Raw genomic sequence first — 25,359 nt, forward strand, 5'->3', positions numbered from 1 at the left:
TTTTGCATCACTTCCTCACAGCTCTTTCACCTCTGCGATGTTCTCAGCTGGTTACGACCCTGATGACAACAGAGAGGGAACCAAAATCAAGCAATTATTAGCATCTTAAATGGCAAATGGTTGTTTTCCAAGGGTCAGACTGGCTCACTAGAGTCCATATTGTTCAAGAACTCAAGAATTAGCAATGCACAGACACGGGCAAATGTACAAATCCAACAGTGCTATTGTAAGCAGAGTTACGCCCATCTAAGCCCATTGACTTCAGTGGAGCAAGGAGGGTGTAGCTACACTAAGAATAAGCTGTTCTACAGCTGGATATTGTGCCATATCCCACAGCCTGCAAACAGAGTTCCATGATTTCCAGTTTTACTTCTATATATAAAAGTATTTCTAATGACCTTTGGGAAGCAGAATATACAATGAATTAATCTGATCAGATTTTTTTTTTTAAAAAAAAAATAAAGATCCAAAAATAACAGATGTTTCAATACAAGCCATGAAAAACTTGCACTATAAAACCAACCAATAGTTCCTGTTTTACATTCTCACGAGATTTAAACTCATTCCGTGACATCATGGCTTCCAATGCAAAGAAAGTCTCTGCTTCCAGGTGTCTTAGCAAAACATATCCACCGAAGAGGGGTTTAGCTCTGTGGTTCTTACTTTTAATCCACTACTGCCCACTGATTTTGCAATAGGATCATCTGATCCCCCACTCAGCAGTAAAACAAAAATGGAAATCAGAACAGCACACCAGACCAGACCAGGGCTTTTTTTTTCAGAAGGAACGCGGTGGAATGGAGTTCCGGCACCTCTTAAAAATGGTCACATGGCTGGTGGTCCCGCCCCGTGATCTCCAGACAGAGGGGAGTTTAGATTGCCCTCTGCACCGCAGAGTGGTGACCATTTTCGCCGAGGGCAATTTAAACTTTAAAAAATTCCCCCCTTGTTCCACCTGACCCAAAGTGACGTCATTGTGCGGTCTTGAGTTCCGCCACTGAGTTCTGCCACCTCTTTTCCCAGAAAAAAAGCCCTGGACCAGACAATTTAATTTATAGAGAGACATGCGATACACTGATAGCCATCAGCCAGCGGCTTAATATTAGGCTTGATTTCTTTTTGCTGAATGTCACTTTAATAGCCCAGGGTAGAAATCTAGAACTTTCCTTTCTCTGATGATGCCCTTCTTACCCAGGTCCTCCAGTACTGGTGATGTTGCTGATAGGGGGCTTTGTGCTCTTCTCCTCTGCTCTTCTGCTATTGGTTTTCCTCTGCCTTAAGAAGAGGTAAGTAAATCTTTCCTTCCTTGTGTCCTTTGGACCAGCAGTGGTAGGGGGGCGGGGGATGTCCTCCAAACCCAACTTTGGTAGAGAGGAGACCTCACGAGGAGCACTGTGTATCCTTCATAGAATCTGTTGTTGATACAAATCTAAAGGGATACCAAATCTGGAGCAAGGAGGATTCAACCCAGTCTCCATAAAGAGCCTGACGCTTGCTTGCTTGCACTTGCTTGCTTGCTTGCTGGGCATTCCAAAGGCAAGGTGCCACCATTGAGAAAACCTAGCCCCTGGTTGCTACCCACCTCACCTCTGCAGGAGAGGACAGAGAGCACAGCTTGGGAGGAGGGCATTGTGGTATCCCCCTTGGAGTGGTAATGTTTTGATACTACATTGTACTAAAAATAGGCTGCAGTCACCCCTCCCGCATGAAGATTTTCACAAGTAGATTGCCTCCCAACACCATTTAGGTATATGTTTGCAAGATGGAGAACCATTGGGCAGTCATCAAGAGCCAATGCATGTTCATGCCGCAGGTGTGCCCAAGGCATTGTATGCTTTGGTACACCCTTGGTGCAAATTGTTTGGGTGCTGCTCTGTAGCCCTGCGGGCTTCTGCACACTGAAATTTTAAAAAGTTTTCTTCAACAATGTTTTTTAAAAAAGAGTGGACTATAGAACTATATTGTACCTCTATGGTCATAGATCCAGAGGAGTTAGCCGTGTTAGTCTGTAGTAGCAAAATCAAAAAGAGTCCAGTAGCACCAATTTTATTGTAGCATAAGCTTTTGAGAATCACGTTCTCTTCGAGAGAACGTGATTCTCGAAAGCTTATGCTACAATAAAATTGGTTAGTCTTAAAGGTGCTACTGGACTCTTTTTGATATTGTACCCCTGTAGCAAGTGGGGACAGGAGAGGGGGTTTCCTAATCCTCTGTGCCACAACAGGTGTTAAACCCACTTGGTATTCTTCTCTCTCTCTCTCTCGCTTGGCAGGAAGACAGCGGTAGATCAGGACTGTGGCCTCATAAAAGGTAAACCACCCGACAGCGCAGGTGAGACCTGGAACAACAAATGTGTGATTTGGCCATTAGCAGTGACTGTGGGAGGAGAGGCTATATGGATCAGGGCTATAGGCCCGGGGGAAGGGTTAGCTTTTCCCTAATTCTCTGAACAAAAATGCCTCTTCCCTGGGCTGCTTTAGTAAGACTTGCAGCGTATCCGTCCTCCACTCCCTACTTTGGTGGCTGTTCCAAGGTAGGAACCACCAGCCAAGGACAAGGCGTACCAGGCTTACTTTCCTGGAATATGGAATAGGTGCCACATTGGGGAACAGTGCCCAGAAAAATCACAGGTGGCATGTCAGAGGCACATACGGCTCCTGAGCCACTGAGTATCACTGGCATATATACACAAACACACACACACACACACACACCTATCTCGATGTCCTCCTCTAGAACACTTAAAGCTCTTTTTTCTTAACCATTTGTTTTGGTCCTGGCATTCAGAGGCACTCTTCCTTCCTTCCTGCTCCTGGGAAGAGGTTGCTATTCACAGTGAAGTTGTTATTAACAATAACTTGAAACCATTGGGGAGGACCATACCTCAGTGGTGAAGCGTCTGCTTTGCACACAGAAGGCCCCATGTTCAGTCCCTGGCATCTCCACTTCAGATGATCGGACAGGCGGTGATGTGAAAGCCTGAGACCTTGGAGAGCCACCACAGCACCGGGCCTTGATGGACTAATGGTCCAGTTCAGTATAAGGCGGCTACATGTGTATCCATGGGTGTCTTCATCCTTAATATTGCAAAAATACTGCAAGCCCCTGAGGTTCTTTTTCCAAAGCACAATTGCTTCAGGCCTTTCATTGATTTCTCCTGCCAACTTTCACTTCTTCTGTAGTTTGCCCAACGTCAGAGGCCAGCCAGATCTGCTCCAGACATAGCCTGCAACTGTCTGCTTCGGAAGTGGCCTCGTTCCCTGGGGCAGGGGCCTCAGCAGACCTCGATGGAGTTCCGTCACCAGGTAGGTCAAGACTGTGCTGGCCTAGGATGCCTGAAAGCCACCAGGCGACCCAGTATTGCCTGTATCCCGGTAGGCAAATTCCAGAGGAGCAGCCTGGGGGGAGAGAGTTCCAGAGACTCGGTGCCATGACTGAGAAGGCCCTTCCTCGGGCTGCCACCCACCTGGGCTCAGAAAGTGGGGGCACTTGAAGCAGGCCCCCCGAAGATTCCTGGCAGGGTAGGGATTTAAACCCAGATTCTCACCCAACACTCTGACCACAGGGGTTCAGAAGGGAGTAGACGGTCCTTCAGGAATGTTGGTCCCAAACCAGACAGGGCTTTGAAAATCAGCACCAGAACCTTGAATTGTGGATGGAAACAGATTTGATGCCAGTGTCGATGAGCCAAGACTGGAGCGATATGTTCCCCACGACCAACTCCAGTCAGTATCCTGGCCACTGCATTCTGCACAAATGGAAGTTTCCCGACATTTTCCAAGGGGAGCCCCATGGAGAGCTCATTGCAGTAATCTAATATAGATCTAACTAGGGCATATACCACAGTGTATATATAACTAGGGCATATACCACAGCTGGTAAAAAGGATCCCTGGCCACAGCTGTCACCTGCTTATTCAGCGGTAGGCCAAGGTCCAAGAGCCCCCCCCCCACCATTCCTTGCTATTTATCATATGCAATTTACAAACGTATGAAAAGGGCTAAAGCTATTCAGTAGAAATAGAGCTTCCTTGCTTTAGACAGTGATAAACGAAAGGTGCTGAGCGGAAACAGAGAAGCCAGGACTACGTCGGCGTATTTAAAAGCCCCGCTCTCCAGAACACATCCACAGTCTCCCAGGATGCGGCAGGAGGAAGAGGAGGGGTCCAGGCCCAAATGCCATTCTTGAATGACTTGCTTGTTCCTCCTTGTGAAGCAGGCAAAAGGTTAACTGCAGGCAACAGGATTGGTTTGCCCATAAATTAAGCTCTGGCCAATGCTGCCCATTGTCCAGAAGAAGCTCCCGTCTTCTGAGGACGGCCCCAGAGCAGCAAATTCGTTCCACTTGTTCCACGCAGATGGGTACAAACACTCGGCCCATTATTTTCTTCTTCGATTTCTTTCCGTGATGCTGAGCATGATGCGGTTAGGAAAAGGGGCCCGGAGTCTTTAGGAAACATCCACGTTCCAGAACGGCTGGTGGCTGTGCCATTCCGACCAAGCTCACCCAACAACAGCACTTGCTGCTATAAATAACAGACTAAGATACTCTAATTAACAAAAGTTACTTTTTCTTTAGAGGGCTCAGTGGCAAAACGTGCTATACACAATTATTTACAAAGTACAAACATGGTACTACCTCGAAGGGATGTTGTGATATTCATGTTTGTATTTGGGACTTCGAATTATGGGTACATGTTTGTACTTTGTAAATAATTGTGTATAGCACGTTTTGCCACTGAGCCCTCTAAAGAAAAAGTAACTTTTGTTAATTAGAGTATCTTCGTCTGTTATTTATAGCAGCAAGTGCTGTTGTTGGGTGAGCTGTTGTTTTGCACTTGATTTTTGCCTTCTGTGTGTTACCATTCCGGCCAAGAGCAGAACCAGGATGCTGGGGGGCTTTGGGGAAAGGCCCAGTGACTTGGCAATGGATCAGAAGAACCCCTGGGATCAAGATGTGTCAAATTGCTGAGCGTGTGTCAAATGAGTTACAGTGCAATCCTAAGAAGAGTTACTTCAATCTAAGCTTGATTTCAATGGGGGGGGGGTTAGACTGGAGTAACTCTGCTTAGGATGGCATGGACAGTGTAGTATAGTGGTCAGAGTTGGATTGGGATGGCCTGTTATCAAGACACATCTCACTGGACTAGTCCATCTCAACCTCACCTACCTCAAAGGGTTGTTGGGAGGATAAGAAAGGGGGAAATCTTATTAATTGGCTGCAGCTCAGTGGCAGAATAGCTGTTGGGCATGTAGAAGATCCCAGATTCAGTCCCTGGCATCTCCCGTTAAGAGGATCAGGCAGGAGATGACAGAGAAGACCTTTCCCTGAAATCCTGGGGAGTTGCTGCTGGTCAGAATAGACATGACTGACCGATGGCCTGGCTCAACAGAAGGCAGCTTCATTTGCAGAGCATCTGAGTTTCATGCAGGCACTCCAAGCTTCCCTCCCCAGCACCTCCGGTAGATCAGCAGCAGATAATGGGAGACCCTGGAGAGCCACTGCCAGTGAGAGGAGACAAGACTGACCTCAGCAGTCCAGTGGCCTGGCTCTGTATAAGGTAGCTTCTTGTGAGCCGGAGCACCCTGCAGGAAGGGGAACTATTTATACGCTGTAGAAAAGAGCAAGAGTCCAGTAGCACCTATAAGACCAGGGCTTTTTTTTTCAGCAGGAAAGCGGTGGAACGGAGTTCCGGCACCTCTTGAAAATGGTCACATGGCCGGTGGCCCCGCCCCCTGATCTCCAGACAGAGGGGAGTTTAGATTGTTTGGAGATCAAGGGGTGGGGCCACCGGCCATGTGACCATTTTCTCCAAGGGCAACCCACTGAGTTCCACCACCTCTTTTCCCAGAAAAAAAGCCCTGTATAAGACTAACAAAATTTGTGGCAGAGGAGGAGCTTTTGTGAGTCACAGCTCACTTCTTCAAATACTTCTTCGTGGCTCACAAAAGTTCATATCCTGCCACCAATTTTGTTAGTCTTCTAGGTGCTACTGGACTCTTGCTCTTTTCTACTGCTGCGGACAGACTAACACGGCTACCGGTCTTGATCTATTTATATGCTGCCTCTCCAGGAACCTGCTTAAGGTGGCTTACAAGTAAAAACACTCCCACCAAATCCTAAATTACTGATATTAAAAACCTAATAGATAAAATAAATGTTTTGCTTGGTGCTTAAAAGATAGCACAGTAGACACCAACTGAGCCTCAAGGGGGGGCATTCGCAGGGCGAGGTACCACCACTACAAAAGCCCCGTCTCGGGTCACCACCCACCTTACCTCTGCAGGCAGGGGCACGGAGAGCAGGGCTTGGCAGGAGGATCTTAACTGGTGGCCTGGACAATATAATGGATACAAAGGGCTAGCGTGAAATCAGTTCTAGCATGGAGGTAAGACAGAGTTTGGTCTAGGCAAGTTAAGCTTATATACTTGAATGAAAGCCCGGCTTCTCCTCCTTTTCTGGAGTGATTTCTGTGGCTCTGGTACAAGCAACGTTTCTATCAGGGCACCCACAGGGATTTCTGGGGCCTGGCAAACGTAATATTCTGGCTTGGTTGGTACCCGGCAGAAACTGGGAGTGCAGCTGGAACATACAGATACATACGTGCATACATATATTGGCGTTATTTATAGTCTGCTTTTTTCACTGAGACTCAAGGCAGATTACACAGTGTAATGCAATATGATCAACAACTGGGATATTTAAAAAAATACAATAGGGTATAGTCTCAGGGAGAAAGTCAGATTATAAATAACAGTAAATAAAAATTTATCCTCACAACAACACTGTGAGTTAGGCTAGCCTGAGAGAAAGGAACAGGCCCAAGGTCTCTCAGCAAGTTTCAGTGGAAAAGCAGGGATTCGAACCTAGGTCTCCCACAGACTAGACTGTTACTATAACCACTACACTGCACTGCCTCTGAATTCATGGAGGAAAACAGACCTCTTAATTGCTGTTAGATATCGCAGTTTAATGCAACTTCTATCACCAGAGGCAGTATATCATTGAATGGCAGTATTGTTCAGTGGTCAGAGTGTTGGATGAGAATCTGGGTTTAAACCCCCACTCTGCTAGGAAGCTTGTTTGGGCCAGCCACTCATCTCTCAGCTCTACTTCGCAGGGTGGTTGTGAGGATAAGATGTGGAAGGGACAACCAGAATCATATGCCATTCTGAGCTCCTTGGGGGAAAGGCAGGATAAAAATATACAAGGTAGACTGTGGACTTTCTCAGAACCCATACAGCTACCTATATAGCCTTTGTGTCTCTCGTGGGTGGGTTTGCATCTTGTCTCAGGGAGTTTTTTCCCCCTTTGCAGAATATGCCGAGCCGGATGTGGTCCAAGTCAGCTCCACCAGCCAGACAGTTCCATCCACATTCAAGCCTGACCCAGATGAAGGCTACACGCTCCCCCTAGTGGTGAATCACTATGACGTGCCCGGGAAATACCACGAGTATGCTGAACCCTTGCCCCCAGAGCCGGAGTATGCCACGCCATTCGTAGAGCAGCCCACTGAGCCAGAGGGGGCTGCTTTCCGGAAGAACTTCTGCATCATCAAAGTCATTCCCTCCTCCCAAAGCCAGCCAGGCTCACTGAGGTTGCCGGGGTGCCCTGAGCCCCAAATGCAATACGACTTCCCTGCTCCACGGCCTGCGGAGAAGCCAGACGGCGCAGCAGGTGAGGGCAGTGTGCTGGAGGGCTCGGCTACAGCCACCCCCAGGGAACAACAAGGCGGTTGGACTCTGAGCACAAGAGGTGAACCCCCTGCTACACAGCCGGCTGCCTCTCTGCAAGGGCACCCCATCCAGCTCAGAGACTCCCCCCTTGCATATGTCTACCACGAGTCCTTGTGAGCCACACAGAAAGAGACCTTGTGCCCACACATCTGCCCAGGAGCACCACTTGCAAGCAGAAGATCCTCCAACCAAGGGCTGTTTCTCTCGCCAGCAAAGGGAAGTAAGTCCAGGATTTTCTGGCATCCGTGCTCTGCTTTGGAGGAGTCTTTGTCCTGAACTCCTGGTGGATTTGGTTGGGATTTCCCACCCACTCCCTTGACTTTAGAAAATACCTCCATTGGAGGCTGTACTCAGAAACTGAATCATGTTATTCAGCGCGGCTTACTCGCAGAAAAGTGTCCTCACGTCCCATTGTGCACCCTGTTGAACTGAGTGAGCCTTCCTTCTGAGGATACATGCTTAAGACTGCACGGGAATTGACCCCAGAGATGGGGTGGGGCAGAAACCACATGTATATGTACGTAGTATAACCTGACTTTGCTCTTCTAGTTAATTTTCGGGTGAATAACAGACATCTATAATATATTTGCACACACAATGGATCCTGCACTCCCAGTGTGGAAGGAAAAAGCCAAGCCTGATTCAGCGGCATTCACTAATGTCCACGTTCCCTTATTAAAAACTTGAAGGCGTTTTGTAAACCAAATCAGACTTTTTTTACCACTGCCTGCTGTGGGCAAGATTCCTCTTTTCAACATGCCTGGTTCACTTTGCTTTCAGACTCAACGGTGAATCTTTGTTTTTTCTCTGTGTCAAAAAAGGCATCCGCTTTGACATGTGATTGATGTATCAATGATTGACATACCATCACCTGACATACCGTGTTGAGTTACAGTGGTACGCTGGTTAGGGTGTCAGACTAGAACCAAGGAGAGCTGGGTGGGTTCAAATCCTAATGGAGCCATGAAGAGTCACCTGCTTTCAGTCTAGCCTTCCTCATACGGCTGTTATGCACAAGGGTGAACCTCCCAAATGCCACCCTGAGTAGCCAGTGGGAATTGCCAGCAGCGAGGTTTTGGAACAAATAAATCCTTCGACATGTGTTACCAGGGCAGGGAGGGATTGGAATAGCCATATTTTCCCTCAAAATACTGCATATCAAAGCAGACCGATCTCCACAGCTTTGTGAAAAGGAGTACTTTTATTACAGAATGTTTAAAGTTTACAAAGGCAGCCCAGAATCTGGTGGCACCCAAATGGGAGGAGGGGAGGGCACAGACATTCAGGCAGCCTGCAACTTAAGCAGCAACCAGCTGCAAAAGCAAAGTTAGTACAGAAGACATGCAGAGAACTTGAAAAGAGAAGAGCAGGATACAGGTGGGAAAAGACAAGAGCAGAAAAACAGAAGTGTAGATGCAGTCGTCTGCTGCAGCAAAGATAAAGCACCTTAAAGATTAATATGTACAGTGAAATCCTCAACAGAGTTCCTTCTGTAGATTTAGAGGACCGCGCTGTGATTCAGACAGACGCTTCCATGAGCTAGAGCTCATGCACGAAATCAAACCAAGCTTTAAACATAAAAGGACACAAACAGGCAGCCAGTGTGGTGCAGTGGTTAGAGAGTCAGACGAGGATCTGGGATACTCGGGTTTCATTATCTACTCTGCTAGAGACACGCACAGGGTGACCTTGGGTTCTCTCTCAGCCTAACCTACCTCACAAGGATGTTGTTGTGAAGATAGAATGGAGGAGTGAAGAAGAATACTGTAAGGGGCTCTGGGTCCCCACTGGGGAGAAAAGCAGGGCACAGATGTCTAAATAAAATGCAAGGATAATAGAAGACCCAGTGTGGTGTCGTGGTTAGAGTGCTAGACTAGAATCTGGAAGACCCAGGTTCGAATCTCCACCTGCTATTGAAGCCTGCTGGGATACTTTAGGCCAGTCACATACTCTCAGCCTAACCTACCTCACAGGGTTGTTGTGAGGATAAAATGGAGAAGCGGAGAATGATGTAAGCCACTGTGGGTTCCCATAGGGAAGAAAAGGGGGGTATAAACTAAGTCAAATGAAGAAATAAACATTATTCCAGGAAAAGGCCATAGGTGTGTTTCATTACATTTCAGAGCGCAGTTGAGGTAACTGGTGATGAAGCGGCAGAAAGGTTAACATACGGAGGGCTAATTGTTTGCCATCATGAGGAAGCTACAACCAGCCCCGACTGAGCCCAAGAGTGACAGAATCAAATGTGAATACATTGCAGCGGTCTCGCTACGTGGCAGCAGGATCCAATGCAGAATTACCCCGTTCTAAGCCTGTTGAAATGGAGTAACTCTGCGCAGAAATGCTCCCCCGCTGTTTATACCATCTTATTCTAGCATAAAGCTTCATGGGCTAGAGCCCGCTTCCTCGGATAAATGTGGTGGGTCCTCACTAGGCAGATATTTATACAAAGTGAAAAGCAATTGTGTAAAATGCAACTATCAAGAAAAACAGATACACAATAGCAGTAATTCCAAGAGAAGTAGCTGTGACACAGTGCAACCCTAGGCATACTTTTCTGTGAAGAATCACTGTTGAACATAGTAGGGCTTACTTCTAAGCAAACGTCTACAGGATTGCTCTGTCAACCTGCTGCAACAGTAAGTAGGGGACTTGTGGCACTCTAAAGATTGGCAACTTTTTATTCTAATGCACAGCTGCTAAAATAAAAATCTCAGGCAGCACAAGACTCCTTCCTATAGTCACACAACAGCTGAAAAATATATTATTTCCCTAAAAGATTGCTTGCCTTTTTATGTGGAACAACCAAAATAACACCCTACTAAACTGAAGTGTGCACTCAAGTTCTTCATCAGACTATTGTGTGTTGGGGCGGGGGGGGGGGGAATCAGCCTGATTAATAGTTGTGAAGAAATGAAGAAGTTAATACTGTTTTGTGTTATTTCACATTCCGCAAAACCAAAAAAAGGAAACCCATCAGCTACCTTATATGAAGACCAACAAAAATAACACAGAACAGTGTGTAAGCTTTCAAGTTTTTAGGCTTTGAGCAATGCCACACTAAATACTGCAAAAATAAAAAATATTTTTAAAACCATTTTAGAATATCCTGACATTACCACATTTAGAACCTTTTGAATTTAAGAAAATAAACCAAACGTTTAGATAGTGTTACTCCTAAGTCCACACCTTCCAGAAGTATTATCTTGTCTGATATAGCCAACGCTTCACTGTCACAAAAATAGGAGTAATCTACACATCCCTCTAATATTTATAAAGAGTACCATGCTTTTGTTTGAATTTAGTAAAGTGTTTATTTTTTATTTATGTCATTTATAGTCCACCTTTCTCACTGAGACTCAAGGCGGATTACATAGTGTGAGATTAGTCAATATCAAGACCGTTTTCATAAACAACGCCATAGGGTAAAGAGATACAAGTCCAGCCATAGCAGTAGCAGGAGTCCAAGACAACATAGTTGTGAGGTGTACTGTTCCTAACTCAGCAGATCATCTGAGATCCCTTTCCTACAATAAAGTCTATCTATCTGAGTAAAAATAGTAAAGAGTCCAGTAGCACCTTTAAGACTAACCAACTTTACTGAAGCATAAGCTTTCAAGAACCACAGCTCTCTTCTTCAGATGCATGGAGGGTAAGAAGAAACTAGTCAGATGTATAGGTGAAGAGGGGAGGGGGGAGTAGATGCAATCAGTAGCTTCTGATAATGGGATCAGTTACTTCTGATAATGATAAAACCATTCATAGTCCCTATTCAATCCCAAACCTGACTGAGTCAAATGTACATCTGAATTCCAATTCAGCAGCTTCCCCTTGGATTCTGTTTTTGAAAGGTTTCTGTTGAAGTGCATCGAAGAGAACTGTGATTCTCGAAAGCTTATGCTACAATAAAGTTGGTTAGTCTTAAAGGTACTACTGGACTCTTTTTGTTGAACTACAGTGACCTTTAGCTGAGTAAAAAGCCTTTCTGAATATTTCAGCTTTGCATGTACTGCAGAAATTGAGTACCCGAAGAAGACTCTATTTAGATTAAGTTTGTGGGGACGGAACATATAGTAATTAATAAAGAACAGAATTTATTTTTAAGAACTACAGAATTGGGGAGCCAGAAGAAATGATTACCAGCTGCCCCGAGTGCAAAAATTATGCTTCCGAAATCTCTTGATAGCGATTCCGCACAAAAAGAGGCAAAGCCGCAGCCGCCCCCTTCTATGTGCCACTCACAGCAGAAGCCCTTTTTAAACAAGCAGTATAGCGAAGTCCCTGCCCACCTGCCTGCCATTTATTATCAGGTCATGGTGAACCTCTGACCGCTTCACAACCGACATAAAATACATGGAGACCCGCGAACCGACCCACTTGCCAAGTGTGTATCCACACTTCTCCGCAAACGCTGGGTCGCAGGCGCGGATCGGAGCTCAGGAGCCCCGCCGAGCGACATGCAAATTTCGCAGCGCATTCTGGGTAACGGCGCTGGTTCTCCGGATAAGGAGCGGATGGGAGGGGCGGGATTAGAGAGGAGCAGCTTTTGCGACACTGCTTTCCTCATCCCGGTGAGGAATTAGGAAGCCGAAGCGGAACGAGGAAATGCGCTTCACTCACTCTCTATACAGCTACACTGATAAACACAAGGCGCAAAAGCGCCAAAGTTCGGATCGTACGCATGCGCACTCCCTCTCGAGGAGCAATAGCAGCGCCGTCAGAAAGAGAGGCGGCTTCTGATTCGTTGGCAAAGTTTGGCGCGCGGGTAAACGTTTCCAGGGGCTGCGCCGGTGGTTGGGGTCGTGACCCCGGAAGTGCTGTGTGTCGGCTGCTGTGAGAGGGGAGGAAAGCAGCAGTCGGAGGCGGACATGGCAAGCTAGGCGGCTGCGGTGCCGGTGAGTGAGCAGTGCCCAAGGCAGCCGAGACTCCGGTCGGGAAAGGTTCCTGAGGGGAGGCGGGTGGCGAGGCCGCTCACCTGTCTCCTCTGAGACAACCTAGAAGCCTTCAGAATTGAGTTGCCAACCTCCAGGTGGGGCCTGCAGTTCTCCTGGAATGACAACGGATCTCCAGACTAGAGAGATCCTTCTCCCCTGGAGAAAATGGCACCTTCACTGTGGTATCGCATCCTGCTGAGCTCCCTCCTCTTCCCAAACTCCACTCTCCCCTGGCACTGTCCCTGGATTTCCAGTAATTGGCAACTGGGCAAACACCCCTCTCTTGACTCTTCCGCTCCCTGCCCGGACAAGCTCCTCTCTGGCAGCTTAGTAGCCTTGTAGGGTTTGGGGTCTAGCTTTATTTCCATTGTGCTTCCTACCTACCTATCATGTTCACAATGGAGAAGAGTAGCAGCTTCAAGACCAACTAAATTTCCCAGAATACAAGCTTTCATGAGTCAGGCCTCACTTTCTCAAATACAAATGAGACTGAACATCCATTATCTCTTATATCCAGATCAGAAAGGGGGTGGTGCTATCAAGAAAGGCCAGCTGGAGTCAGGACACAGAGGATGTGGTTCAGTACAATTCCTCCCCCCGCCCTCCTCAGTAAGGGCATAGGATTCTTATTGTTGTATTATAGATACTAACTTTCTGTATTTCTCACCTATAGGCATATCTTTTATCTCAAATCACTTGTACTGTTTTACATTGTATTTCTACATCCTGACTCCAGCTAGACCTTCTTGGTAACACCCTTCTGACCTTCACACAAGGATTGGTGGATCTTCATTCTCATTTTATTTGACAAAGTGTGCTTTGACTCAGAAGAAATTATAGAAAATGTTGTTCTTTAAGCTGCTACTGGAATTGAATTTTGTTCTTCTGCCATAATCTAATGTGGCTACCTACCTGATACTTTTTAAAAAACTAACCACAACAGTGTTAGGTGTTACATAGTGGTTAGAGTTTTGCACTAGGACCAATGAGACCCAGGTTCAAATTCCCAATGTGCCCTGAAACACTGAGTTGACCACGAGCCAGTCACCTATTCTCAGCCTAATCTGCCTCAGAGTGGTGCGCATGAAGTGGAGGAAGAGGAGAAACTTGAAGAAAATATGGGATAAAAATAGGTGAAATCAATAACTATATATATTCTGTAGTTATTTAGGGTGATAGTTATTTTGGAAAACAAATGTTTGCATTTGGCAGCAGGGAACAGCTCTAAATTTCCAAGATTTCTAGTTCATGGGCTTCAGAGCAGCAGTTTTTCCAAATGACAACACACACACACAGGTTTGGAATCTAATAGTTGTGGGATCACTTGTGATGTTTACTGACATCCTAGATGGCTCATATCAGTTAAACATGGACCTCAAGGTGCTATATGTAAATGGAAATAAGACCCAAAAGGCAAAAATACATGAAAGGAGGATAGAGAAGTTGAGGGAAAGAAGTGCAGAAGGGAGATTAGCTTGACAATGTTCTAAGGTCTTGTCAGTGTATCTCAGTTGACAGTGGAAAGCAGTATGTAAGAGCCTTGTAAATAAAGTCAGTATTCTTGCTCCAAGAAAGGTGATGCACTCCTGCCAGTGGTCCGTACTTGCAGATGACAAAGTGTCCCTCTCCCTCTTGACTGCAGTCTGCTAGCCTACTTCTAAAAAATTTCATTCAAGAACCATATGCGGTTCATGTAAGACAGGTCTATTTGCATTTATGCTGACATTTTACTGCGGGGGTCTCAATCTTTTTGAGCTTATGGGCACATTCAGAATTTCTGATATGAGGTGCTGGGTGCAACCACAACAGCCCTGTGAGGATAGAGCAAACCGCAAAATATAATATATGCTTAAGATCTTTTGCCATGGCAGTTCAGATCAATGGCACTGTGCAAAATGTTTCATGAATCAGATGGAGGTGAAGAAGACATAACTGAATCACTTTCACAATTGTTTTAATATATTCAGTTTTAATTAGAGAACAGGGCAAAACTAGACACAACAGCATTCTAATGTCTACCAAAATGGACCATCACAAATTTTAAAGTGATTTTAAAATACCAGGGGTGGGGGGATATGAGTGCATCAGCTCACCACTCTGTGGGCCTGATCAGAATCAGGACCTGGTGGCATTTTTAAATCACTTTAAAATGGTGGTGGCGTCCCTGTAGCAGATACAAGGATGCCATCACATCTAGTTTGGCCCACAGTAGTGGTTGTACTGATGTCAAGTTTATCCATGGTTAAATAAAATGTACCTGGCTTCTGCTAAGCTCGTGTGCATCTCCTTCCCACTCCCTTTCCTGGGTAGTTCACAATGAATGGTTCAAGACCAGTTCCGGTTAATCAATGTGCCTTAATTTGTATTCATGGTTAACTTGAATGGGTTTTCTCCTAAAATTCTTCACCTAAGTTTAATCCTGATTTGGAGTCCCCAGTTTTTGGGTGGAAAGTAAGCTCCAGTTAAACTGCATGCTTGCATTCATTCATCACAGATAAATGGAATTATTCATCATGTTCCATGTGGAGGGAGGAGGGGCCAGATGCTCATGGACCATTTAACTGTAGGTGACTTGGACTTCTTTCAAAGCATCTGGTCTTGTATGACAAGCAGTATAAAATGGCTTGCAAGAGGTACAGGCCTTTGCTGCAGGAAAGGTCTATAAGTTAACCCTGACTGTTTACTTGCAGGAACATTTCCCCCTCTACAATGGCCTCTCCTTTTACTGGTCCCACAGCAGTTCCTGATGTAATTAAAGATCTAGATACTCAAATAGCTGTAAGTAAGCTGGCTTGAACTCACCACGATGTGGCATGTGAGCATCATTGTGAGAAGCTGCTGACCGGCATAACCTTGTTTGGTTTGGTTGTTTGCCAGGGTTGAAGTGTGATGATGGTAAAGGAGATTCCGTAAGAATGTTTTGCCTTTCACTGTAAAGTTTCTAAAATTCTTGTCAGAATGTCATTTGCCCTCTTTGGGAGGTAGTTTGTGAATATGTTCTACCTAATGGTTAATTTAAGGCATTAACTGGCAAGTGTGGAGACATAAAACAGTTCTCTGCAGAATATTTAGTCCTGTAAATTAGACTTTCTTTGTCTTTGTTTTATTGGAAAATGTCAAAGTCCTGGCTTGCTGTCCTTTTTTGATGACAGTATTCTTATTCTGCCAAGATATAGGAGGATATTGAATGTTCTACAGTTGGCCCTTGTCCAGTGGAAAGTAATGCATTCTTCACCTGGCTTTATAATGATTAATCCAGAAACGAGGCACTGTATACAAGTGCCCAGTAACTACACTTAGTCCCTATCCTGATATTTGCTTATTTTCAGTCTTGCCCCTCAACCACAACTAGTACTCTGCAGCATACAAAGAAAGCTAGAAATCTGAAACAATAAACATCATAAAACAACTGCATATGCCTAACAGTCAGCCTCTCCTTTTCTCCTGAGGTTATTGAGGGAAGGAGGATGAGAGAAATTGAAAACAGTTGAGTTGAAGGATGGAGAGGGAAAGTTCAGTTGGTTTTAAAAGACTGCAAGAAAAAGTGACACTTTTGAAAGTGAAAAGGGCAGAGACGGTGCAAAAGAATTCCAGAAGCAGGAACTGCAACAGAAGACAGATTCGTGGCAGAAAGAGCAGAGGGGAAAAAGTTTGACAAGATTTGAAGTGGCAAGAGAAGAAAGGGAAAGTGTTAAAAATAAATAAGGGAATGACAATATAACTGGGACAATAGAAGATCCAGCTTTAGTGATTGACTTCAGTTGGTGTTGATTGAAAATGTGCCGTCCCCAAGGTATGCATTAGATGATCCTCGTTCTCTACATTTGCCAGCTGTTTGAAGAGGGAAATGCTGCTGGCGTGCCATCCCTTCCACTGCACAGTAACTCCACGCGAGTGAGGTGAAGGGGATATGACTCTCGGGCTAATGGGAGTGTTCTCTTGAAGCAGTCGCCTATAGTACAAGTTTATGCACTGATCGGGCAGGGAACAGAATCCTCATCTAGGTCTTGGTCCTGAGCACCCGTCCGACATCACTTTACTCTCTATGCCTTTACCTTTAGAGCAGGCTATTTTTCATAGATTTTCCTGTAAGGCTAGGGATTTGTCTTTGTTTGAAAGCGGTGATAATTCGGGACCTGGGCTTTCTGATACAGCATGGATTTTTCTGCCAAAATGTGTTGAACAGAATTGTGCATGATTGTAACATGGATTGAGCCACTAAGCTTTTTTGTGTGTGCTTTCGGTGGCTTAGCACTAACAGAAACCTCGTTTTTCTTTTTTTTTTCCAAAGTGAATATATCAAAAATGCTTCATGTTGATCACCTTGTTGCGGTAGTATATGTTTGAGTGTTGATACATTAAGGGTGTGCGCTGGGAGAAAATTGTGAGTAAAGCTGCAGAGCAGAATAAGAGAAATTACCATATTGCATATGATTGAATTACACGTTAAGGTGCAGAAAGAAGTAAGTCGTGTTCACCTCTGAAAATACTTTGACTCCAGACCACGGTTCAGTGCTACGTGAGCATCAGACTCATACATGGTCCACCTGCTGTGTGCTTTAGTTCCCTTCTAGATTTCCATTTTGTTGGGAAACTGGTTTCTCATCGCCTGTTACAGGGCTTGACAGATCCCAGGCACCAGTTGCCATCGCACCTAGAAATTTCATCGTGGCACCTAGTATTTTCAAGAATAATTTCATTAAAGTGTTTCTTGGTGATCCTCAGAAGTATGAAGCTAATCAGTCCACATCAGGAATATGTGCATGTGCGTGAAGTTCTTGTCATTGCTGGTTTATATGTTAACTTTATAACCTTTACCAGTAGAGGCTACATTCACTTCTTAAACTAAGTGGTTTCTTTACTGGCTTCAGTATTAATGGAATGAAATTAAGAGAAACGGAGGGGGGGGGGAGATTAGGGTAAGGTCAGAGGTTAACTTTTTGTTCCAATGACGACAACCAGCGTTATTCCTGTATTTATTTATTTTCTGTTTCCATTGTCCACTATTTCAACTGTGGTCAGTTGGCAAACACAAAGGTGCAGGGAGCAGGAAATATGTAAGTATCTCCCTTCTGGTAGAGTGGAGGGCAAAATGTTAAAGTGAGCCGAAGTGAGGGCTCTGCAGTATTTAGGATATTCTAGTGTAGAGAGAGTTTACCAGTGCAAAATTTTGGCTGTGATTACCTACTACTGGTTAGAAATGTACCCAAGCTTTGTCATCTTGGAGGCCAGTATCCCAGTTTGCTGCTTGATTAATTCTTTAGCTCTCAAGAAACCAAGACGGCATAAAGCTAAAAGAACAAACCCAGAGTTGTAATTTCTTTTCAATTGCATTCACTTAGCTGAACGAATTAAGGAGGTTAATCCAGACTCATTAAAATTTAATTTAAGCCAAAGGTATATCTATTTCTTTATATACTGCAACACTTTTGGCACATTGCTTTAATAAAATCACAAGAAGCTGTAAAAGAAGCTAGGATTAGGTTTTGTGGTACCAATAATTAGGAAAATGTGGTCTTTAAAATTTGAAATCCAGGAGGCTGAAAAATAAGTCTTGCTCCTAAAATTTTGGGCTGGTACTGCAAGCCAAAGAAAATCTTTCAAGGCCTGGCTTATGAGCTTGCCAGACAAACCATTGAATTCCAAGGTCTTGTTGAAACCAATTGAAGCAGTTTTTGTCTAACATTTTTTGGACGGAACCAAAGAGTAATGTTGCTGTGGAATTGTGAGTATTCCAGAAATGGAGTGTTGGGAATCAGGGAGCATATTAATCCGACGAGGTGTATCCCTGGATTGGAAAACCTCATCCAGAGGTTCAAATGTTCCTCTGTTCATAGAAGATACTTACCATCTTCACATATAAACCAAAAGAATCCAAGCCATTTGTGAAGTGTGAGAAGCTATCTTTTATCTAACCAGTTGTCTGTACTGTACTGTACATAAGGGGGATGTGACTGAAATGAGAGATCATATGAGTTAAAATGAAATCAAATGAGTGGCATGGTTTAATGAAAATATATCACTACACTGTAAGAACAGACCCTCATTTGTTCCCTGTGTGGACAACGCCAAACTATAAGATGGCTGGACATTCTGTTTGAAATGAATAGATAGCATTGGCTGTATGTTGGGGAAACTATCCTTTTCATTCCCTTAAAACTGCACAAAGGAGAGGGGGTGTCCACATATTTCAGTGGCCAGCTAATAATTGCTGATGATCAACTGGCACCTCACATTTTGTTTCGGGGCAAGCCAAATACTGGAGCGGGGAGGTTGCCCTGGATGCTTGGTTTGAGTGACTAAGGATGGATTTCTGGGATCCATCGGTGGAGTAACAATACTCATGTTTCCAAAATGTGACGTCAGGAAGAGCCTAAAGTAGACAATCTTAGACCTTCTCCCCCACCTTCTAAACACATTTCTTTGTTGTTTTTAACATGGAGGTTTTGCTTTTTCCTGCAGCTGATTGGCTTGGGCCCTCATACTCCCAAGAAGAAGCAAGACCTTGACAAACTCTATGACCTGAAAGCTAAAGCCCAGCAGATTATGAACCAGTTTGGTCCATCTACCTTGATTAATTTATCCAGTTTCTCCTCGATCAAGCCAGAGCCCGCTAGTACTCCCCCGCATAGCTCCATGGCAAACAATACCACTGTGGCAAAGATGCCTGGGACTCCTAGCAGCGGGGGGCGTCTCAGCCCTGAAAGCAACCAGGTAACTTCATTTTCAGGTACTGGAGAAGCAAGAGGCGGAGGGGAGGGAGGAATATAGAGGAATTAAATTAGTTGGTTGCATTTGAGTGTACCTGATGTCCTGCAACCTAAAATGGTAACTAAATCTTTGTTTGAAGACGGCTTTTGTTTTGTGTACTGTACCAAATAAATCCCTGTCTTCCTAGCGTATTTTCTGGGATTAGTTGGCATTTATCTTTATCAAAAGTGCATATATCTCACAGAACAGTTTAATCTTTTTTTTTTTTTTTTTGAAAAAATTTTTATTGGGTTAGGATCCGTTATTTTTACATTACATTCAATTTTCCCCAAATTTTTCATTTCTAACCCCCTCCCTTTCCCCCCCTTTTGTTGACTTCCAACAGCTTTCCCACCCTTTGTCCCTTTTCCCTTGCTTCTATTAAATTCCTCTATCTAAAACAGATATACATTCTCCATTATATTAAGCAGTACATCCTTAACTACTTTTCTTGTTATATACCCAAACTGTAAGTCTTTGTTTCCATCTTGGATAAACAATTTATCCCATTTTCCAGTTTTAAATATTTCTATATATCATAAACCTATATATCATAAACCATAAAAATCTTACATTTAAATCAAACAATTTGACTTATTCTCTATATATTACTCATTCTATCTTTTTATGGTAATTCTATATAGCTCATCACATAGTCAATCAATTTGACTCTTCTGTACATTCAGTTTGGTGCATTCTATTAACCTATATATATCTATATATATATCAATCTGTTAATCTAACTGCTTATAAATTCACATTTATCTCTTCCTCCCCCGGTAAAGTCACCCCCCTCTATTATACTTTTATTATACTTCAGTAGTTCTCAAACTGCCACAGTTTTCCTCCCACCTCCCATTTCTTCTCCAGATATTGTTTCAGCTTCTCCCAGTCTGTGTTAAACTGCCCTGAGTCCAGATTTCTCAGTTTTCTTGTCATCTTGTCCATTTCTGCCATGTACAGCAATTTGTAGATCCAATCTTCAATAGTTGGCACTTCTTGTACTTTCCATTTTTGCGCATACAAAAGTCTGGCTGCTGCTGTCATATAAAATATCAATGTCCTATGATGGGCTGGAATTCCCTCCATTCCCAAGTTTAGTAGCAGGAGTTCTGGGTTCTTATTTATTTGAAACTGTAAAATTTCACTCATTTCTCTTATTATTTCCCCCCAGTACTGCCTAGCTACCTCACATGACCACCACATATGATAGAGGGAGCCCTCATGCTTCTTACATTTCCAGCATTTATTAGAAGTGTTCAAATTCCCTAGCGCAATCTTCTTTGGTGTCATGTACCAACGATATATCATTTTGTAAATGTTCTCTTTAATATTAGTACATGTCGTTGTCTTCATTGTAGTTTTCCACAAGTATTCCCATGCCTCCATTGTTATTTCTTTATTAAAATTTATAGCCCATTTCACCATCTGTGTTTTAACTGTCTCGTCCTCGGTATACCATTTCAACAGTACTTGGTATACCTTGGATATTCTTTTCTTATCTTCTTTAAGAAGGGTCTGCTCTAGTTCCGAGTTCTCTATTCGTATGCCCCCCTTTACAGAGTCCGAATTGTATAAGTCTCTAATCTGTCTATACTGGAACCAGTCATAATTAGGTGATAGTTCCTCTTGCGTCTTTATTCTAAGTTTAGATACTTCAGTTTTAGTTATTTCTTTGTACGTTAAACATTGTTGTTCGTTATCAACAGCTCTCGGATCTATCACCTCATATGGAACCACCCACAAGGGGGTTCCTTCTTGTAGGTAAATTCTATACTTCTTCCAGATTGTATATAAACTTCTCCGTACAAAATGGTGCAGGAACATCGAGTTGACCTTTACTTTGTCATGCCATAGGTATGCGTGCCATCCAAAAAATTTTTTATATCCCTCTAGGGCTAATAGTTTCTTGTTCTTTAATGTCATCCACTCTTTCAACCAAACTAGGCAGATTGCATCATGATAAAGTCTCAGGTTGGGCAGTTGCATTCCGCCTCTTTCCTTTGCATCTTGTAAAACTTTTACTTTCACTCGAGGCTTCTTGCCTGCCCAAACAAAATCTGATATTTTCCTCTGCCATTTTTCAAATTGTTTAGAGTCTCTGATGATTGGTATTGTCTGTAGCAAAAACATTACTCTTGGTAACACATTCATCTTAACTGCTGCAATCCTGCCCAACCATGACAGGTTCAGACTATTCCATTTGATCAAGTCTCTCTCTATCTGAGTCCATAGTTTTTCATAGTTGTTTTTGAATAAGTCTATATTCTTTGCAGTCAGTTCAACTCCCAAATATTTCACTTTGCTTGTTACTTCACAATCCGTTGTTTCCATTAACAATTGTTGTTTCTGCTTATGAACAGTTTAATCTTTTATAGCTTGGGTTGAGTATACCTATTGATGTAATGACTGCTGTTGTGATCTCTCCCATCCCTCCAGATATTAACCAAGAAGAAACTGCAGGATCTTGTCCGAGAGGTGGATCCAAATGAGCAACTGGATGAAGATGTAGAGGAGGTAGGACTTTGTTAAAATTAGAGGTCAGTCCTGAGGAATCACAGAGGCTTTGGTACACACACTAATCCATCCTTGGTAGGATTGGACTGTTCGTCTTTTGTTTGTACTGATCAGATGGGATGATTAAGGTTATTAACATGTACTCATTAGCAGTATCTGTGGTGGGAAATTACAGAGATTTCTCTTAATACTGGTGTAATTTTCTGGGTACAGTGAGAAACTTCTGTGGTTGAAATGTCAGCCCATCCCTCTAATGTCTGCTGCTCAAACCCACCACTGAAAGCACCTGGCTTCTTCCTTCCTCTGTTTTTGACAGATGCTGCTGCAGATTGCGGATGACTTTATTGAAAGCGTAGTGACAGCTGCCTGCCAACTTGCGCGGCACCGCAAGTCCAACACCCTGGAAGTGAAAGATGTCCAGTTGCACCTCGGTAAGCTTCTCTGGGCCAGGGCAAAGATTTACAGCCACCTGGCTGTCAAGCACTCCCTGCCGTCCCTCTCTGTGATGATCATTTGCGCCTCCTGAAGAATCGAGCTGTGTCTCCAGACCATTGCAGTCTTCCTTTCTATCCCATTCATAAAACATTGTGGACACAATAGTCCAGTCTATGCAGCAAACCATGGCGTGCATACAAGGAGATTTGTGGGGACAGCGGCCATGTGGGGGAAATGACTGCCTCTGCGTGATCACTGTTGTGAAGGTACCTGGCTCCTCCTTCAAGTAGAGCAAAAATGGAGGGGGGAATCTAGTGCCATTTTAAATAGATGAAGGAAAACCCTGAGGGGTTGGGGATCCAGGCAAAATCCAGGTGGAAGAGGGCCTTAGTTTGTAGAGATGTTGCAGTCTGTAGATCGAGCAGCCTGAGTGTGCAGACACATGTCGACTATTCCCTGTCTGTCTCTTGAAGGGCAGGAGTAAGTGGAATCCCCTTATGGTTTTGACCTTCCCCCCCCCCCAATTGTTGCTCAGCTGGGATGGGGAAGGTCATGTGGGTGGGAAGCACGGGTGCAGTGCTCCTTCCTACATGGTTCCACGCCTCTTCACCAGCACTGAGGGACTGAATTTCAGCACAGTGATTCTCACTGCACAGCTATAGTGCTTAAAGAAGAAACCCTCCTTCACCTTGCTTGCCCCTGTGGGCGGAGAGAGATGTTGCCCAACCCTGCAACCCAGGAACATAACAGCCGTTATCTCTTACAGGGACCTCTCAGGTCCTGCAAAAAGGCAATGAACTTAAATGTAAAGCCAGCTTCTGCCACAATGAACTTTTAATCTGAGTTTCTCACTTCATTTAGTTCTTATAACCCTGGCAGCTGAAGGTGCTTTGGGCTTTTTCCTTCCTAAATAGTGAGGAATTGAGGAATGATGCTCTGATCTACAATTATTTGTGTACCTGCTTATTGCCTCTTCTCTCACCTTTGCTTTGCTACAGAGCGCCAGTGGAATATGTGGATCCCTGGTTTTGGTTCTGAAGAAATCAGGCCATATAAGAAAGCCTGCACCACCGAAGCTCATAAACAGGTAAGGATCCACTATCTAAAGACTAATCATGTGACCTGAAGATACATTCTGAAAATTCAGGTGGGAGTTCAGGCATGTGTGTGCCAGAAGACACTGGCACATAGGCCATTCTGGGTAGATGAGAAGCTCCGTCAGTGTGTTCAGAATCCAAGGTACCGTTGCGCTGCAGGGTGTAGGTCCTCTGCCCACTCTAAAGCAAGGTAGAGACTACAACCGTTCAAGCCCATTTAGCCAGCATTCTGTTCCAGCCCAGCTACATCTTGATAACTGCTACGGCTGGTGCTGTAGAGGCATTTGGATATTGAGGAGGTGAAGACTAGTTTTGGTGTCCTAAGTGTCTTGCTGAGAACTCATATTCCTCACTTGCACTTTCATTTTTCTCTTTTCAGAGGATGGCACTGATACGCAAGACAACCAAGAAATAATGCCTGGGAAAGGCAGGGAGATAAAAATGGCTCTTCTGGGACTTGAAAAAAGAAATCTGCTTCGAGATGCAGCATCTCCACGACATGGGATGGTTTATGCTTTACAGAGAAGCATCTATTTAATAGTGCAGCAACATCTGACTTGGAGGGGAGATCTGCCCAAAACCATTAGCCTTGTCTGCCTCTTCCCCAAAGAACACCAGTGTCTCTTGAAACACCCAACTTTTTTTTTCTGCGTTCAAAAGCTGTTTATGGTGTCCTGGATTTTCGAAGGGACAAATAATCTTTGTATTTGGGGGAACAGTATTAGAAGCAGCTATAGATGTTTTCGTTTATCTTTAACTCTTTGTAATGTCAATGTTTGGATTTGTTTTATGAGTAAAGCGATTATGAATCTAAAATCAGGTTACAGTATTGGCACCAATTGTGGAAAAACACATTACTTAGGGCATCAGGCTGGAGCAAGCAACGAGGCCTCTCTTCGTAATTGTTTTCAAAACAAACGTATTTTGAGGCTGAACATCCAGCAGCAAGGAAGTTGAATCTCTTGTTTTGTATTACAGCAGCTTTGATCTCAAAGGATCTAATTTTAATAAGGCATAGGGTAAAAGGCCTGCTAGGATGATAGTTCAGTTCCTAACACACACCCTTTTAATCAGCAGCTTCTGTTTACTGGCAAAGAAATCAGATCAAGGCTGTATGGATGTTGTGGGCCATCAACACTTTGTGACTTGTTCATCTCCCCTGTAACAGGGTGGGAAATGGTTTCAAACAGTCCACCAACCTTCTCTCTCAGTGTTTGATCTCAAATCAGAAGTACACTCAAGTGTAAAAATAGGGTTAGAAAACCGCTGCCTCAGATTTTCATATAGCTGGGAAGCTGTTCAGCATTTTGAATTCCTTTTCCCCCCTGCACACACATCCTCAGACTTTCCTTTCGTGCTTCACCCTCCCAGGGCTGCCCTATGAATGATCAGAGATGATGGGGAAAGATGCTCAGCTGCTGAATGACTGGTTTTTACATCTTCTGTAGCTGAGGTTCTGTTGTGGGTGAGCTCTGCCTTCTGCCTTCCAGTGGCAGCTGCAACAGGCCTGAGAGTTTGTTTCTTTTTTTTCATGCAAGTTCTCCATTAGTTGAATCTACGGTAATAAATGTACTAGCATGCTGTCTGGAACTCAAGCCAAGACTTATTTTTGCATGAATTTTGCCACAGTGCTTTCCAGGAGCATTTAATGCTTGAATAAGAAATTGCTATCAGTGCTATAAAGACCAAGCTTGCCGCATTGGTCTTTGTAGCATAAGCAACAGTGAATGTCCCTGCAGGAGAGAACTCTCCATGCTGGTCCATGCTTTGTTTTTAAGACTCTGGGTCTTGCTTGCAAGAGCAGTCCTGCTGAGCCTTTGCATCCAAACTTTTCCATCTTCCTTGTTCTGCTTCCTCTATGATATTTATCTACAGGGTTGCAATCACCAG

At 44.1% G+C, this 25,359-nt stretch overlaps 2 protein-coding genes and 1 non-coding gene across 4 annotated transcripts in view; 2 read left to right on the plus strand and 1 right to left on the minus strand.

Annotated features, from left to right (window-relative positions):
• Nucleotides 1-9,819, plus strand: part of LOC129342910 (discoidin, CUB and LCCL domain-containing protein 1-like) — a 47,759-nt gene extending 37,940 nt beyond the window's left edge. Inside the window, exons 13-16 of the mRNA XM_054998869.1 lie at nucleotides 1,196-1,286; nucleotides 2,273-2,310; nucleotides 3,183-3,305; nucleotides 7,318-9,819. Coding sequence (XP_054854844.1) covers nucleotides 1,196-1,286; nucleotides 2,273-2,310; nucleotides 3,183-3,305; nucleotides 7,318-7,853 — 788 coding nt within the window. The 3' untranslated portion in view covers nucleotides 7,854-9,819. The remainder of the gene's footprint in view (nucleotides 1-1,195; nucleotides 1,287-2,272; nucleotides 2,311-3,182; nucleotides 3,306-7,317) is intronic.
• A 2,033-nt stretch (nucleotides 9,820-11,852) lies between these two features.
• On the minus strand, nucleotides 11,853-11,994 carry LOC129343765 (U11 spliceosomal RNA). Its single transcript, XR_008598340.1, has one exon. It is a non-coding gene; the product is annotated as a U11 spliceosomal RNA (small nuclear RNA).
• A 387-nt stretch (nucleotides 11,995-12,381) lies between these two features.
• On the plus strand, nucleotides 12,382-25,052 carry TAF12 (TATA-box binding protein associated factor 12). Of its 2 annotated transcripts, XM_054998679.1 has the most exons (7): nucleotides 12,382-12,631; nucleotides 15,361-15,448; nucleotides 19,133-19,384; nucleotides 21,860-21,937; nucleotides 22,254-22,368; nucleotides 23,371-23,459; nucleotides 23,849-25,052. In XM_054998679.1, exons 2-7 carry the CDS (start codon nucleotides 15,380-15,382, stop codon nucleotides 23,882-23,884), a joined length of 639 nt encoding a protein of 212 aa, XP_054854654.1. In that variant the 5' UTR covers nucleotides 12,382-12,631; nucleotides 15,361-15,379; the 3' UTR covers nucleotides 23,885-25,052. The 2 variants fall into 2 exon arrangements, with proteins under 2 accessions (XP_054854654.1, XP_054854655.1); XM_054998680.1 differs by lacking the exon at nucleotides 15,361-15,448 and having other exon boundaries at nucleotides 12,392-12,631.
• The last annotated feature ends 307 nt before the right edge of the window (nucleotides 25,053-25,359 follow it).

The sequence above is a fragment of the Eublepharis macularius genome, chromosome 15 (genome assembly GCF_028583425.1).
Source record: "Eublepharis macularius isolate TG4126 chromosome 15, MPM_Emac_v1.0, whole genome shotgun sequence".
In the NCBI taxonomy this organism is placed as follows: Eukaryota; Metazoa; Chordata; class Lepidosauria; order Squamata; family Eublepharidae; genus Eublepharis; species Eublepharis macularius.